General features: G+C 38.5%; 1 protein-coding gene across 13 annotated transcripts in view; it reads right to left on the reverse strand.

The window, feature by feature from the left end:
• MAP7 (microtubule associated protein 7) overlaps positions 1-16,232 on the reverse strand; it is a 207,749-nt gene that overhangs the window by 23,705 nt on the left and 167,812 nt on the right. For 7 of the 13 annotated variants that reach the window (XM_019029766.4, XM_019029771.4, XM_019029764.4 and 4 more), the window contains 3 exons: positions 11,485-11,598; positions 6,252-6,376; positions 59-171 (listed from right to left, as the gene is read on the reverse strand). In XM_019029766.4, coding sequence (XP_018885311.1) covers positions 59-171; positions 6,252-6,376; positions 11,485-11,598 — 352 coding nt within the window. Of the gene's footprint in view, positions 1-58; positions 172-6,251; positions 6,401-11,484; positions 11,599-16,232 lie in introns of all 13 variants that reach the window. The other 6 variants (XM_019029765.4, XM_019029762.3, XM_055391195.2 and 3 more) reach the window with 1 other exon arrangement.

Here is a 16,232-nt window from a genome sequence, read left to right on the forward strand (position 1 = left end):
GAGAGCTACTAATTCTCTAACATGAAACAACCCAGCCAGCCACTTATATTTCACTTACCAAAGTCGGGAGCGAGCTGGTGGTCTTGCTTTGGGATTAGATGGAGATACAGCCCTTCGGGTGCCAGATGTGAGGAAGAGTACATTTTCTCTCTCTCTTTCTTTTTTATAGCTCTAAGTTCAGAGAAACTCAATAGTTAGATTTTTCCATAAGCGAGGCAAACACATTCACAATACTCAACAGTGGAGCTAGAAACCATTGAATGACTTTTAAGAAATTTTCTTAGCTATGTCACATATACCCATTCCATCTCAACAAAAGGCCCTTGTTAGCTTAACACTGAACAGTATAACTGAATTAACACAACGTGACACTAATAAGGTGATTCCGGATGTGTTGGAGTCATATTTGTCAAAAAGCATATGTGTGTACATACTTTTAGAAAGCACCTATACTTTGTGTCTAAAATTAATTACCTGAAGCAAAACCTCCCAATCTGGTTTATCCCCCACAAATGTCAAATGTTACTTTCATTTTTTAAAAAATTTTAATTAAAACACATCTTTTTCTTTTCAATTCTTTATCATTTTCCCCCTAAACATACTATATCTCAGTCTTTAAACAAATTATATGCCTGCTATATTAGACATAAACTCATTTTTTTCTTTTATATTGATGTTGTATAATGGAATCAAGTCCTTCTTCACCTACTGTCCTCTTGCAGCAATAGATAACTGATACAATAGGCGATTTTGAAGAAAAGTCAGGTTTAAAGTGAGGAATTTCAGCTATTTATTTTTTTGCTCTTCCTTACCAGGAATAAACTGAAATCTGAAGGTGGGCCAAAACATCACCCCTCCCTGATTGCCAACTAGGAATTCAGCTTGAGAGATGACACTTTCCTAAGTCAAAATGGGCAAAGGGAAGCCCAGAGAAGTGTTCCACTACTCTAAAGTCATTGAAGACCAAAACAAACAAACAAAAATTGTACAGAGCAAAACAGACCCATTCCAAGTATCTGAAACCTGACAATGCCCTCAGGTGGGAGAGGCACATGCTGGAGGCAGCTATGTGAACACCTGTCAGGAGGGCAGACTGCAAGCGTACATGGGAAGGGGCAGAGTATTATCTAGCCCCAGGTCACATGAACTAGTACTGTACCTTTTCTTCTCTCCTTTTCTGCCTGGCTCAAGCATCGACTCCTCTTTTCCTTCCTTTCCCTTTTGTTCCCCTCAGTGTCCCTTTTAATTGCTTCCCTCCGTTTTCCTTAGCAGCATCCTAGTTGATGGTCTGGGTTATCAGAGGAGCAAAAACATCTAAGTGTCAAATAATGCTCATTGTCTCCCTGGGATTTCTAAACAGAAAAAATGAAGAAAGAGGCAGAGAAGAGCTTCACAAGGTGTGTGCCAGCTCTGCATCATTTCCAGCTGCTCAACCACCATTTCTCCCATTTTAGGTCCCCAAAAGTAGGAGGTGGGGCCTCACAGAGCTGCTGTGGGCTTTGGGTATCAAAAGCTGCAGCCACCATATGGGGCACTCCTGGCTGGTGTACAGGGTGGCATGCCCAGGTCTTTTCCCAGGGGAGACTGGGGTTAAGTACCTCAAGTAGCCCTTCTTTTTTTTTCTTTTTCTCAAAACATTTTGATTTGGCTGAAATCAGATCAATGGGTGATGTAAATGGGAAAAAGACTCAAGAGGGACAATTTTTGATGTGGCGTGGGGGTGGTTGGGGATTATTATTATCTGTGCCTTGATAATACAGGGATCAGGGAATGAACCTATATAAAGGTATATAATCCTAGAATTACAGTGCCTTTGAGCCAATTCTTTCTTTTTTAAAAGTTATCTCCTTTAATCACCTAGGGGTAGGTGAGCAGAGGAGGAATGGTTTGGAAAAACACTCGATACTTAACACCCTCCCAACCAGGGAGTTTTTTTTTTCTTTTCTTTTCTTTTTTAACCCTTTCAGTCCTTTTGTTACTCTTATATCCAACCACCCATTTGGGTACCACACATGTAAAGGCACTCCCGATTCTCATCCTGATCTGAGTTAATAGCCTACCATCTATACAATCATCTTTCCTATTAATAGTTTCCACAATGCTGAGGGGGAACACATACTCAGCAAGTCAATGGTCTGGGCAACATATCAGCAGGAAAAGGACTTTAATTTTATAATTAAGGTAGGTTTAGAATACAGTATAAATATCCTCCAACAGAGACGATTCACTGACAGATACTTTAACGCAGTGCTGTTTAATAGAACTTTCTGATATGATGAAGATGTTCTAAATTTAGCCACTAACCACATTTGCCTATTTGAATTTAAATCTAAATTAATTCAAATTAAGTAAAATAGAAAAGGAAATTTGAAAAACAACTCTATTTCCTACAGCATCCAAAGGAATAAAGTACTTAGGAATGAACTTAACAAAGGAGGCTAAAGATCTGCATACTGAAAACTAGAAGATAGTGCTGAAAGAAATTAAAGGCAATACAAATAAATGGAAGGAAGTCCTGTGTGCAGGGATTAGAAGATTTAATACTGTTAGGATGTCACTACTACCAAAAGGGATCCACAGATTCCATGCATTCCCTATTGAAATCCCAATATAATTTTTTATTTTTGCAGAAATATAAAAATTCAACCCAAAATTCACAGAAAATTTCAAAGGATCCTGAAGAACCAAAATAATCTTGAAAAAGAACAAAGTTGGAATTCTTACATTTCCTGATTTCATATTACAGGTTGAGTATCCCTTATCCAAAATGATTGGGATTACAGTGTGTCAGATTTCAGATTCTGGAATACTTGCATTAACACTTACTGCTTTAGCAGCCTTAATCCCTAAAACTGGAAATGTGAAATGCTCCAATGAGCATCTCCTTTGAGTGTCATCTTGGTATTCAAAAAGTTTCACATTTTGGAGCATTCTGTATTTTTGAATTAGAGATACTCAATTGGTGAAAAGCTACAGTGATCAGTACTGTGTGGTAATGATATCAAGACAGATATAGATATATGGGGCTGGGCACTACGACTCATGTCTGCAATCCCAGCATTTGGGGAGGCCGAGATGGGTGGATCGCTTGAGGTCAGGAGTTCAAGACCAGCCTGGCCTACATGGCGAAACCCTCTCTCTACTAAAAATACAAAAATTAGATGGGCGTGGTAGCACATGCCTGTATTCCCAGCTACTCAGAAGGCTGGGCATGAGAATTGCTTGAGCCTGGGAGGCAGAGGTTGCAGTGAGCTGAGATTGTGCCATTGTACTCCAGCATGGGTGACAGAGTGAGACTGTCTCAAAAAAAAAAAAAAAAAAAAAAGATATATAGACCAATGGAATAGAATCCAGAGCCCAGAAACAAACCCTTGTGTATATGGTCAAAAGCTAACACCACTCAATGAAACAAGGACATTCTCTTCAACAAATGATGCAGGGAAAACTGGATATCCAAATGCAAAAGAATGAAGTTGGACTCTTACCTTCTAAAATATACAAAAGTTAACTCAAAATGGATTAAAGACTTAAATGTAAGACTTAACACTATAAAACCTCTAGAAGAAAACATAAGTGAAAAGCTTCATGACACTGTGTTTGGTACTGATTTCTTGGATATAACACTAAAAGCGTAGGCAATAAAGTGGCAATAAATTAACAATAAACAAATGGGACAACATCAAACTTAAACACTTCTATATATCAAAGGAAACAATCAGTAGAGTAAAAAGGCAACCTATGGAATAGAAGAAAGTATTTGTAAGTCATATATTTAATAAGGGGTAACTACCAGAATATATAAATAACTCTACAACTCAACAAAAACAAAATAACCCCATTAAAAAGTGAGCAAAGACTGGAATTGCCATTTTTCTAACGATGACACATGAAAAGCCAACAAGCATAAGAAAATATGTTCACCATCACTGATCATTAAAGAAATGCAAACCAAAACTACAAGACATCACCTCACATTCCTTAAGGTGGCTGTTACCAAAAAACAAGATCACGATTATTGGCGAGAATGTGGAGATACAGAAATCTTTGTGCACTGTTAGTGGGAATGTAAAATGGTACAGCTGCTGTGGAAAATGGCATGGAGGCTCCTCAAAAAATTGAAAATAGGATTACTATATGATCCAGCAATCCCTATATATCAAGTGAAATTGAAAGAACAATCTCTAGAGATATCTATATTCCCATGTTCATAGCAGCGTTATTCACAATAGCCATGAGGTGAAAGCAACCCAAATGTTCACCAACACATGAACTGATAAACAAAATGTCGTATACAAATATAATGGAATATAATTCAGCCCTAAAAAGGAAGGAAATTCTGACATATGCTATAATAAGAATGAACCTTGAGGACATTATGCTAAGTGAAATAAGCCAGGCACAAAAATTCAAACACTGCATGATTTCACTTTTATGTGGTCTCTAAAGTAGCTAAATTCATAGAAACAGAAATTAAAACAGTGGCTGCCAGGGCCTGGGGGGAGGGGGAAATGGGGAGTTGTTTAATGGGTATAGAGTTTGAGTTTTGCAGGACTTAAAAAGTTCTGGACATTGGTTGCACTTCAATATGAATATACTTAACACTGCTGAACTTTAGAATGATTAAAATGGTAAATTTTACGTTACATGCTGTTTTTTTTTTTTTTTTTTTTTTTTTACCACAACTAAATATTTTTTAAAAACTTAAAATTTAGCTTGTCAGTCTCAGTAGCCACTTTCCAAGTGCTCACTGTGGCCAGTCACTACTGAATTCCACAGTGCAGCTCCAGGGTATAAATGACTCTGAGTCGTTTTCTGTTAGTATTTGCCTAAATACTTGGTTGTAAAGAGGTAAAAAGACAGCTGTGTGATTAAATAGAGAAAGAGGAAGGTAATCAAAACAAAACAAGGCTCTGGATCATGTGATGACAAATCTCTCATTTAACCTGTCAGCCACAGGTGGCCCTCAACCTTCTCTCAAGGAGTGTTAATTTTTGTTTTTACCCAGAACAAGATATTTTTTCCATGGTAAATGCTCTTTTCCCCTGCCCAGTGAGTACCCAACTTTGGGGCCAAGCTGTTCTGTTTAACTACGGCTTTTTGTCTACAGCTAAGGAGGATCTCTGAAACACCAACACTCTAATAAATTAAAACTTCCCAGACATCAAAGATTGTTTCACCTGTGGCTTAGAGGGTTGGAGGCCTGACTCAATCATGAATCAAACACTGATTCCAGAAAGGCCGATGGAGCTTGAAAGAAAAACAGGCTGTAGGCAAAGCCATCAAGCTCTCACAACCCTGAATTATCCTTTAAGCAAAATCCTTTTAAGTGTCCATCAGGTTTATAAATCTGAATTGCTCTGGGAAGTTACGATTTTAAGAAACTGTTTCAGCCTTTCATCAAAAGGGTCATACTGTTATCCTGGAGAAAGGCAATGAGATCTTCTAGTTCACTGGTGAGTCCTTTAAGACTAAAGTACAATGTCTAAAGACCACAGAACAAGGTTTATATCTTTCAACTGACACCAAATAAACACAGGATTTAAAACAAAGAAGAAGATTCCTGGAGACATACAAATTACCTCATTGCATTTATAGCATGGTGAAAATTAACATTACCTCAGCCCGTAATAATAAGTACAAATTATATTTTTCACTTACAAAATCAGAGTTTATAGCACAGCCTAACAGCCTTTTAAGAATTAGTGATATAGCAAATGACTAATGTTTTCAAAATACTTTTTTGACTAAATTTTAAGATCCCTTGACAGGGCCTTGACGGGGATTAGCCAAGCAGGATAAAAATTCTTTATCTTGCTTTTGAGTGAACCACATTTAGAGTTCAGCCAGCTTCTGGATATGGTTGGAATAAAATGCCAAGGCAGCAGTCCAAGCCCACTTCCCCTTCAAAGGCCATTTGGTTTTCCTACTTTCAAAAATGAAAGTATTCTGGCATTGCACTTATGTGTATGGACGCTCCAGGAGGGTAGGGCGTCCACTCATACATGCTTGAACAAAGAACAGCTTTCATCTTCAAATTCAAATGTTTAGGGAGAGCAAAATCCCCAAGTGAAGAGGAAGTGAGGGGACACTACTGCCCAGCTAGCCAGATTCATGATCAATGGGAAAGATGGGATGGTGGATGTCACGGTCTCCCCCTCTTACGCCCACACCACAGCTCAGGGTCGTGTACAGTCTGCACAGGAACAGCACTGGCTCCCAGACTTGCCCAGCTGCTCCCAACAGCTACTCACCGCTGTGCCATGAATGGTCCTCCTGCGAGAAGAGCCCTCAGGTGGTGTTACAAAGAGTTTTGGTCGATCCATCGAATTTCTAGAGTGTGCAGCTTTGTAGGGCATGATGATGGGGCTGCAAGATGCTGAACGAGGACAAATGGGGATAACTAGGGTGCAGGTGATTGGTTTTACACACAAGAGTGCCAGAGGAGCAGTTGAAGAAAGCCAAAAGCAGGTTCAGGAAAAGGAGCAAAGCAGAGATAGAGAGAAAAGTAGGAAGAAGATGTTATTACCTAAAGGTGCCCAGAACCATCATACTCAACTGTCCTTACAGTCCTATGAATTTATGATGAGTCCAAAAGGAAGGCATGTCCACGTAAAAAATCTGGAATATACTGTTAGCTCTTTGGCTCTTTAAATACTAATGAAAGATGTAGAAGTAATCCAGTAATTATGGAGAGCAATGGTCTTATATTCCTATTAGCTGATGGTTCTGGAAAAAAAACTACATTAGTGATAAAAGATAATTTTTATATAAAGACTAGTTTATAACCAGACTTTTCCTAAATTAGCTTTAAGATGGAACAAAAGGTGGAAAGAGAGGAAGCGTGCAAGCAGGCAAGCAAGATATACTACAACTGTTTCAGGATTCAAGTTCAACAGCCAGCAGGGGAAAAATGCAACCAAACTTAAAAAATGTTAAGTGAACAAGTCTTACCAGGTGTTAAGACTTGTCACGAGGATAAGTAATACTTTTCCAGGAAAATATTCTGTACATGTCTTATTTATTTATAGGCAAACCAAATGCATGCTTCCGGGTTTTCCCAAAAGCCAAGGCATTTGATAGTTCGTAAGCAGCAGCATTAGAGCATATGGGGAGATTAGCTATATCTATTTAAAATGTTGAATAGAACAGAAATATGTTAGATCCGCCAAATGTAAGGTTGAACCGTGAAGAACCTTTACAGTTTTACGCAAGATGGAATATTTTATGAAAAACCACATAGCTTCTGACCATTTACCTTCCAAGGAACACTGTCATGAATCAACTTATTGCAAACAACAGTGGGTTTAAGGAAATTCATATAACACTGCATAGGTATCAAAAGTGTGAGTATTCAGGTTCTAAGGTCCATTTTCAGATCTCATTCAGAAATTTTATTTCCTAGCAAAAATAAGACAATTAAACACAAGTATAGAGAATACTATGTATTTGGACATGGTTATAAAAGGACTTCTCAACTGTAGTCTTTGTAGCAACCCTTTAAAGAAACCACTATGCCAGCTGAATCTAAGAGGATTAATAACTTAACTCAAAAGTTCACAAGACAAACTTGGGGTGATCTTAACTTCAGGATTATAGAGTTGAAAAAAGATTTGCTATTTGGGTTTAATTTACAGACAGAAAGTCAATCAGATTGCATCTTTATTAATGCACTCTTTCATTAAATGCCTGGCAGTATCTTCTGGCTATCACTGCATGGTTTTGTTCTGCTTTGAGACAGGATCTCACTCTGTTGCCCAGGCTGAGGTGCAGTGGCACGATCTCATCTCGGCTCACTGCAGCCTTGACAGTGAATAGATTGGAAACCAGTCTCTTTTCCCATCATTTGAAAACAGAATTCTGTTTCTTCAGGACAAACTAAAACACTTTTTCATTTCTTCAGTTTTCCTTAAAATACTATATGTACGTCTTAATTGGAAACTGACATAAAGCTTTACTTCCAACCTTAATGGAGAAGGAAGGATTTGTATTGTGAAGGAAGGGAATCTCTTTGTCATTTTGCCTGGGATCACAGGAAAAACTCTTTGAAAATAATCTTTTCTCAAGTGCCACAAAAAGGCATTTGCATTTTCTAGACAAGAGTTCACTAATGCAAAATTCTTCCAAGCCAATCAAATGCATTTAAGAAATAACATCCTGGCACAAGGCACTTCTGGGGATTAATAACCGGGGGCAGAGGCATGCACTGCCCAGGGCACAGCCGGAGGCCATTCACCTTGCTCAAGGATCAAGAAACCCTAGAAAACAGCTCTGCCTGGAGGCCATGGGTCTGACATTGAAAAAGGAATGAAGTACAGAAATATGATTTCTTTTCTCTCAAGTGGAAGATAACAATTTCATGAAGTATCTATGGAGCATTTCCTGAAGCTATCATGGATGTAAGCCAATATCACCAGGCCTCTGGTTTATTCTTTATTTTAATGTTGACGTGATACTAAATATGGGTTGAAAATATCCTTAAGCCTAACTAGTATAGTCCATAGAAAAACATCTTCAAATTTAGTCCAAAGAACATCTTTTGGCTAAAATAAACCTAAATTTCTTGTAAGGATATTAGATTTCATGGAATTCATTGCTGCACTGAATAGCAAGTACTGAAAAACCTGAAATCTTCAAATCAATTATTTGAATAATCTTGCCCTTCTTAAGAAATAATAACAATATATAGTTATTTTTTCCCAGAGTACACTTCATATCCCAAGTAGTTAATTAAACATGAACACTGTCTCATGAAAATGTCTTTAAGAAAGTCTCCCACAATATATGTATTTGATCCTACTCTTGATGGTAACTATGCATTAATTGAACTCATTCAGGATTTTCTATACGAAATAATGGGTGCAGAGAAAAGATAATGCAGGTCAAGTAGTTGAAATGTAGCATAGCAAAAAGAAAAATGGCATAATATGGTAATACGGTACTAGCATTTACTGAGGGCCTACTATGTGCAGGTACTAGTCTAAGCATTGCATATACATTATTTAATCCTGAGCTCTAATAATCACTTGTATTTTGAATGTCCTGGGGAAAAAAAGTATAGAAAAGTCAACCCAAAGCAGTGGCTGCAAATGAGAGGTGTGAGACTGGGAGTTCCAGTTCTCAACTACTGTATTGTTTGTGCAGGGAGTTTGCAATCACTGTACATCCCAGGGCTAAAAGTAGCTGTTTAATCTGCTGATGTAACCCAGCACAGGACATATTATAGGTTACCTTCTTGCCAATGGCAATTAGGAATATGATGAGGTTGAGGGACAACACTAAAATGGGAAAACATGAAAGCATAATCAAGGACAATAGATGAAAAATAAAAAATGATGGAAAATGTGGTTTTGACAAGATGATTGGAAGAGATGTTTGCATATATACTTCTAAATGAAAATTTTTAAAAACCCCAGGAATTTTGGTTCATTAAACATAAGCTGTATCGATGAAATTGGTGACAATGAAGCAGGCAATGTATTGACAAAACAGGCAGCTCAAGTAAAGGCTATGCACTCTTTCACACTAAAATAAATTACAGAAACATATCAACTTGTGAAAAGGAGAATGGAAATGTGTCAAAATAAAGAGCCGGTTTGCAGATAAAAAAGCACCTTGGTTGAGCATAACAACAAAGAAGGGGAGAAGATGGGCAAGTAGAATGGGTGGAAAATGAGGAAACGGTATTGGAAAAGACTAGAGGGAGAGTGAAAGAAGTGACAAGAGTTAGTGATGACAAAAATAGTAAAGACAATTTCCCAGCTGTGAGGCAGTCCTTTAGCACAACACAGCATACAAGGGGAGATTCAGAAGCATGACAGCCATAAACCAGCTAAATGCTAGAAAATAGGACTGAAAAGCGTTTTTTTTTTTTTTTGAGACGGAGTCTCACTCTATCCCCCAGGCTGGAGTGCAGTGGTGTGATCTCGGCTCACTGCAAGCTCCGCCTCCCGGGTTCATGCCATTCTCCTGCCTCAGCCTCCGCAGTAGCTGGGACTACAGACGCCCGCCACCACGCCCGGCTAATTTTTTGTATTTTTAGTAGAGACGGGGTTTCACCGTGTTAGCCAGGATGGTCTCGATTTCCTGACTTCGATCTGCCCACCTCGGCCTCCCAAAGTGCTGGGATTACAGGCGTGAGCCACCACGCCCGGCCTGAAAAGTGGTTTAAAAGCTTTTCAATTAGCTAAAGAAAAACTCATGACTTGTAGAAAAGTGTGAAATTCATAGGCATAGAATATTGAAATAAGCTGTACTTTCTCCTCCTCCAGGAAAACCTCAGATGCAATGTGATGGCTCTGACAGGAGTGTGACTTTACAGAGAACACAGAACACTGTGGTTCAGCTAGTAGACTGCACAATTGCACATAAAGCATCATTCAGGGCATTGAGGATGGAGGGGAAAGCACATTTATGATCCTGTCTGCCCATTTTCTAAGTGGCTTTGGTGTAAGTCACTTATTGTCACTGCACTTGGTTTTCATAAGAAGGTTGTGGGAATGCCCACGCTTGCCTTCATGACTGTCTCCCAGGGGTACTATGAGATTTAGGACTGAGATTTATTCGCTCATTGGGCACTGCAGATGAAAGACACCATAAAACCACCAACAATTATTACTTAAAAGCAGGCTAATGAACATGGAGAGGCTTGCAAGGGCAAAGCACTTTTAAAGTGCCAAAGATGAGGGCTAGTAGACTGTTTATATAAATACACCAATTGTCCCCAAAGATATTTGGGAAAACCTAAATCAACTCACCAGGAGAGATCCGTTACCCAAAGCCTTTCTTACCAACTGGATGTAGGCTTACCGACTAGATGTAGGCTCCACACTAACTTCTCATTAAATTAACTGGCTAATTCAGGTATGTTTTGCATTTCAAAAAAGTAGGAGTTATAACCAATCATCATAACTGGTACTAAGCATGTTTCATATAATTTCAAAGAATGTAACAAATAAGCATATTAACAATTAGCCTACTCCACAACTCAGAGTTCTGGAAGGGTACAATTCCTAGATTACATATAAAAGAATGGCACAGGGAGAAGAAGTAGCTATGCCACAGCCACATTATGAAACTATATGCTGAAATAACAAACTTGCGCTTTGATTTTATTCCCAAGTCCATATATTAGCATTAAATGTTAAATTATTTCTACCTTGGATTATCTGCTCAGAGACAGAGGCAGAAGGAAAGGCAGGGAAGGAATACTTTCTTCGGGTAATGTTATGAACAGACAGAAGCCTCTGAAGCCATCGGAGCCCGGGGAGAGGCTTCATCAGCCTGCCTGGCGTCTGGTGTCCAGATAAGATGCTAAGGCAGATGCCCAGAGGAAACAATGCCAGGGGTATGAAACCAACACCGACAGACATTTCCACCGGGGGAAGAGAGAAGCGCATTTTAGGAAAAAGTGAGATGTGATTAGACGAATATGCTTCAAAGGGAGGACTTGACCTCATGGGGAAAGTTCCACCTGGACAGTTTTACCTGCTTCTCCAGACAAGGCAGCTGTGCTTTTACTTCTGGCCAGGAACGAATGTGTGGGCGTCAGGAGTCTGTTAACAACGCTGCTCTCCCATGGGCTGAGCTGCAGGCGGCGAGCTAAACGTCACCACATAAGCAAGATGTTAGAAGCATTCTTTTCAGAGTCAAGAGGGCATAATACATCGTACCTATTGCTTCCATACGCTGGGCCTTCACAGGACCAGGCTCTGCAGGGAGGATGGTTGGCCAAGAGTCAGGGCAACAGGACCCCTGTCCAGAGGGAGCAGTTATTCCACCAGGTTGCTTTTCTTCAAGATGTTAAGTTTGTAGCAAGCTCTAAATTAGTTTTACAGATGCAAATTTTGCTAACCACCCTCTTTTACTAGTCAACTAGCAATAAACAAAAAATACCATTTCAGCTATTGTTTTGGTGTATATCTATAACTCCAGAGTGGTACTATCTGATGGGCATTGGGATGGGCAGTAGACTGATGGCACACACCTTAGTCAAAAGGCTTCCTAAGTACCTTGAATAATAAACCCCAATAGAGGCACTGGCAGGTTAATGAAAGACGAGTTAAATAAAAGACAGAAAGGGGACCCAATAAATTATGCTAGATCTCCATGAATTGCTACTTGGGCAATGGGAGTATGTGTGTGGGAATTAGATATAATAAAATGAAAGAAGATTCGTGCAAAGTTCTGTATGGGAATCCTTTTGACTTTTTCACTTGGCAAGCCAGGTTCTTTCAGGTCCCTTTTTGGCAACAATATAAAAAATTTGGCCAAGGACAAGGCTAAGGCTGAAGCAAGATAAAATTAAACAGAAAAGCCAAAATCCAATATAAACATAATCCTAGAGATTGCTAGTGGATGCCTAAGAAGTCTAGAAAACAAATTTAAAATAACGCAATGATATATGGTCCCAAATTATATTGGAGCTTAGCAAGGCCATAGTCAGGAATGTATGCCAATTATAAATTAATTACTTTGCTTATATGGTTAGTTTCCAGTGATGGCTCATGAAAAGATAGAAGCTATTTTCCAAAAATATCAGTAAAGCTTGCAAAATTCTACAAATATCACTGAAGTGATTACATATCTTTATTTTAGAACACATTCCTGTCACTTTTAAAAGTTTTGTTTGTGTTTTTGTTTAAGACAGGGATCTTGCCATGTTGCTCAGGCTGATTTTGAACTCCTGGGCTCAAGCAATCCTTCCTCAGCCTCCCAAGTAGCTGGGTTTACAGGTGCATGCCACTGTGACTGGATTAAAAGTCTTTAAAACTGTCTACACCTGAAAAGGCTGCTTCTGTTCCACTCCACAAACAGCAGGTGGCAAAGTCTCCTTTGCCTCTGGAGCAGTGTTCTATATAACTATCTTATATATATCATATTTTAAGTGAATGGCATTTAAATGCTAGGAAATTAGTTTTAATTAATAAAAGCCATATACTGCTAAACATTGTCTTAAAAATAGTTGCTTCCATTTGGAATGAAGTATCAACTTCCAATAAGTACCTTAACTATGTGACTAATTTAAAAGAGTAGCTATTTTGATCAGGCTCTGGTGAATTTAAGAATTAGTGAATTGTTTTAGAGTCTGTTTATTAGAAGAGTCTTCATGGTTAAATTAAATATTATCTGACATTAAGATATTAATTAAAAAGATGTTATAAAAACTACTGCAATAGTTACAATTAGCAAGCACCACGGGCTAAGTACTATCATAAGCTATGTGTGGCAGTGTGAGTGTAACAACAGAATAGAATACAATCTAAAATTAGAATACATGTACAGGGTAAAATCAGTGGGGAAAAGGTGATTAGGACTAACTGAAAATCTTCAACAGAACTATTTTCAAGAGATGAGAAAGGGAAGAAAGTTAAACTCTTCCTTTTCTTAGGAAAACTGTACGATGACTATGGCTTACAACGGCAGAGATGGGTTGTCATGGAAAAGATAAGTCTCCTTTCTCCATTAAGAAGTTCAGTTACTTTATTTCCATGAGTCTGAAGGCATCGACCAAAAAATTTATCTCAAATGATTAAAAACCCATTGTAACCTGTGTGTAAAGCAAATCCAGAGAGATCTGTTTTATATCTCCTGATACTCTGAACTAAACATATTGCTAGGAGAAACATGTTTCCACTTCCACCACATTCATAACTATGCCTTGACCAAGATGGAGACAGAGCGTCCGTAAGATAACTTTTTAGTAAAGGTTAATAAAGGAGAATTGGTGCATTGTTGTTGTTGTTGTTTTTTGTTTTGTTAGTTTGTTTTTTTCCCCTAGAGGGGCCTGATTTTAAGATTACCAAACCGAAGGGAGAGATATTAACTCTCATGGAACAATGCTATGGCATCGATCCTATTTAAGCACTTAAAATTGAGATATTGACAATTTCCATTATAGACCACCCAGATGAAGAGAGGCAAACTCAAAGGCCTCTGGGGGCCATGCAAGTTAACATAAATAAATGATCGGGGCTAAACAAACTTTATGGATACCTGCCTTACCACTTCCTCCCATAAGCGTGACATCACTATTCCATTTCAGGTAATAGGTGCCAGGAAGAAATTAGACACATGTTGCCAGGTCCTGATTTTTTCTTTAGAAGTAGAAAACTGAAATGTTACATGAAGTATTCTATATTTTAAGTGTTGGCAATTAATTCTAATTAAAACAAGAACAAACAACACTGCTCAGGTAAAACAGAACAAGCCTGTGAGCAGAATTTATTTCGAGGTCTACCTCTGAGTCCTATGATGAAGATTCTGGGGAAAAAATGTATTGATGGATTTTAAGCAAAGAGTAGACAATTTTTCTTACTCTTTTCCAACTTCCTAATATTCTTTCTTGAGAAAAAGTTTTGGTTAAGCAGATAGCTTAAAGATAATAATATATACTTTTAATGTAAAAATTTCCAGTGGCAACATTCTGTTCCAGCAATTACAGAAACCTTTCATAATCAGAGGTTTCCTTTAACCAAAGTAATCTTATCAGTCCATGTAACACTATATTCAGGTGTAATAATTAAAATATTTAAAAACTGACAAGGCACAGACACTACACTAATGACTGGCTTCCCTTGGCTTTGGAGGGCCTGGGGAAGCACATCTTGGAAAAGCGATATGGAAATATTTCAGTATTTTTAATAACTAGTAGAGCTCTTTGGATATATTACAGCAGAACATGAGCCCTGATGGTATTGGAGCCTCAATTTAATCTCAGCTTTAAGGCCTATGCCTTAGGACTGAGAAAGCTCAAACAATCTAATAATGATGTATATACCTGCTTGACCCATTTGTCTATAAGCTCCTCTAATTTAACAATCTGGTAAGAATGCTTTCTAATGAGATAATAAAGTATAACTAACTTTTAAAAATAGCAGGAAAGAACTAATGGAATTACTTAAATTTCTTTTATTTATTTTTAATTATTTTCTTTTTGAGATACGATCTCATTCTACTGCCCAGGCTGGAGTACAGTGGTACAATCATAGCTCACCACAGTCTTGACCTCCCAAGGCTTAGGTGATCCCCCTGCCTCAGCCCCCGAGTAACTAGGACTACAGGTGCACACCATCACAATTGACTAATTTTTGTATTTTTAGTAGAGATGGGGTTTTGCCATGGTGCCCAGGCTGGTCTCAAACTCCTGGGGCTCAAATGATTCAACCACTTTGGCCTCCCAAAGTGCTGGAAATACAGGTGTGAGCCACTGTGCCTGGCCTTAAATTTCTAAATTAGAGAAATTTAAATTCAGAAGAAGTTTTAAAATTCTCACTATAATAAAAGGCCTAAGCCTTTCAGGGTTCTACTGAGGGCTTTGCTTAAGTTAAAAAGAAAAAAATTCCTTCCTAGCCAATATATGGGAGCCCCTTCAGGCTGACCTGGCCTGCTAGACCAGGAAATGATTGACAGTTCTTTGGTAAGGAGGCAGAGAAGCAGAACTCTCAAATCTAGCGTTCTCCCTCTTGTCCTATTATTTCTGCTTAGTATTCTATTTTCTGGGCCTCTACCATGATTCACAGGGCAGTTTTCTGGCCCCACCTATGAACTGGTTATTGAACTTCCCTTAACGCTGATGTCCTATGTCCTAATTCTCTACTCCTTACCACTTCTAACCTTACACACACACACACACACAGAGAGAGAGAGAGAGAGAGAGAATGCATGGAGTCAGAGTCAATCTAAGAAAGGACACCCATGAAGGTGAGAACTGAGGATGCAATGTGGCAGTCACACGGGTGAGGAGTCACCCTTCTGCAATAATTAGCCTGTAGGACATTAAAGAGAGGCTCGCAACCTCTTAGGGACTCTATCACCCCAACTAGAGTAGGTGATCTATCCACTAGATCTTTCTCAGTTCCAAGATTCTACTGCCTTAAGAAGGTCTATCGTGCAGAGAGTTTAGAATACATCTTTCTAATTGATACAGACAATTCAATGTCATTCCACAGCATGGACAGGATATTGCCAAGTCTGTTGTCTAGCTCCCTACTCCCACCCTTACCCTAATTTCAGCTATGGGATTGTAGAAGATAATAAAGTTTTAAAGAAGTGTAAAATACTAATTGTAGTTTGTCTCAGATCCAGGTTCACAAAAGTATGAAACTAAAGTGCTAAGTGACCAACTGCAAAGAAAAGATGAATAGACAACTGTAAGAGTAACATTCACATGCTATATTTTGTCTTATATTTAGGGAATAGGTTTGAAAATAAAGGATATTTATGAAAGAAATTTA

The sequence above is a fragment of the Gorilla gorilla genome, chromosome 5 (assembly GCF_029281585.2).
Source record: "Gorilla gorilla gorilla isolate KB3781 chromosome 5, NHGRI_mGorGor1-v2.1_pri, whole genome shotgun sequence".
Taxonomy (NCBI): Eukaryota; Metazoa; Chordata; class Mammalia; order Primates; family Hominidae; genus Gorilla; species Gorilla gorilla.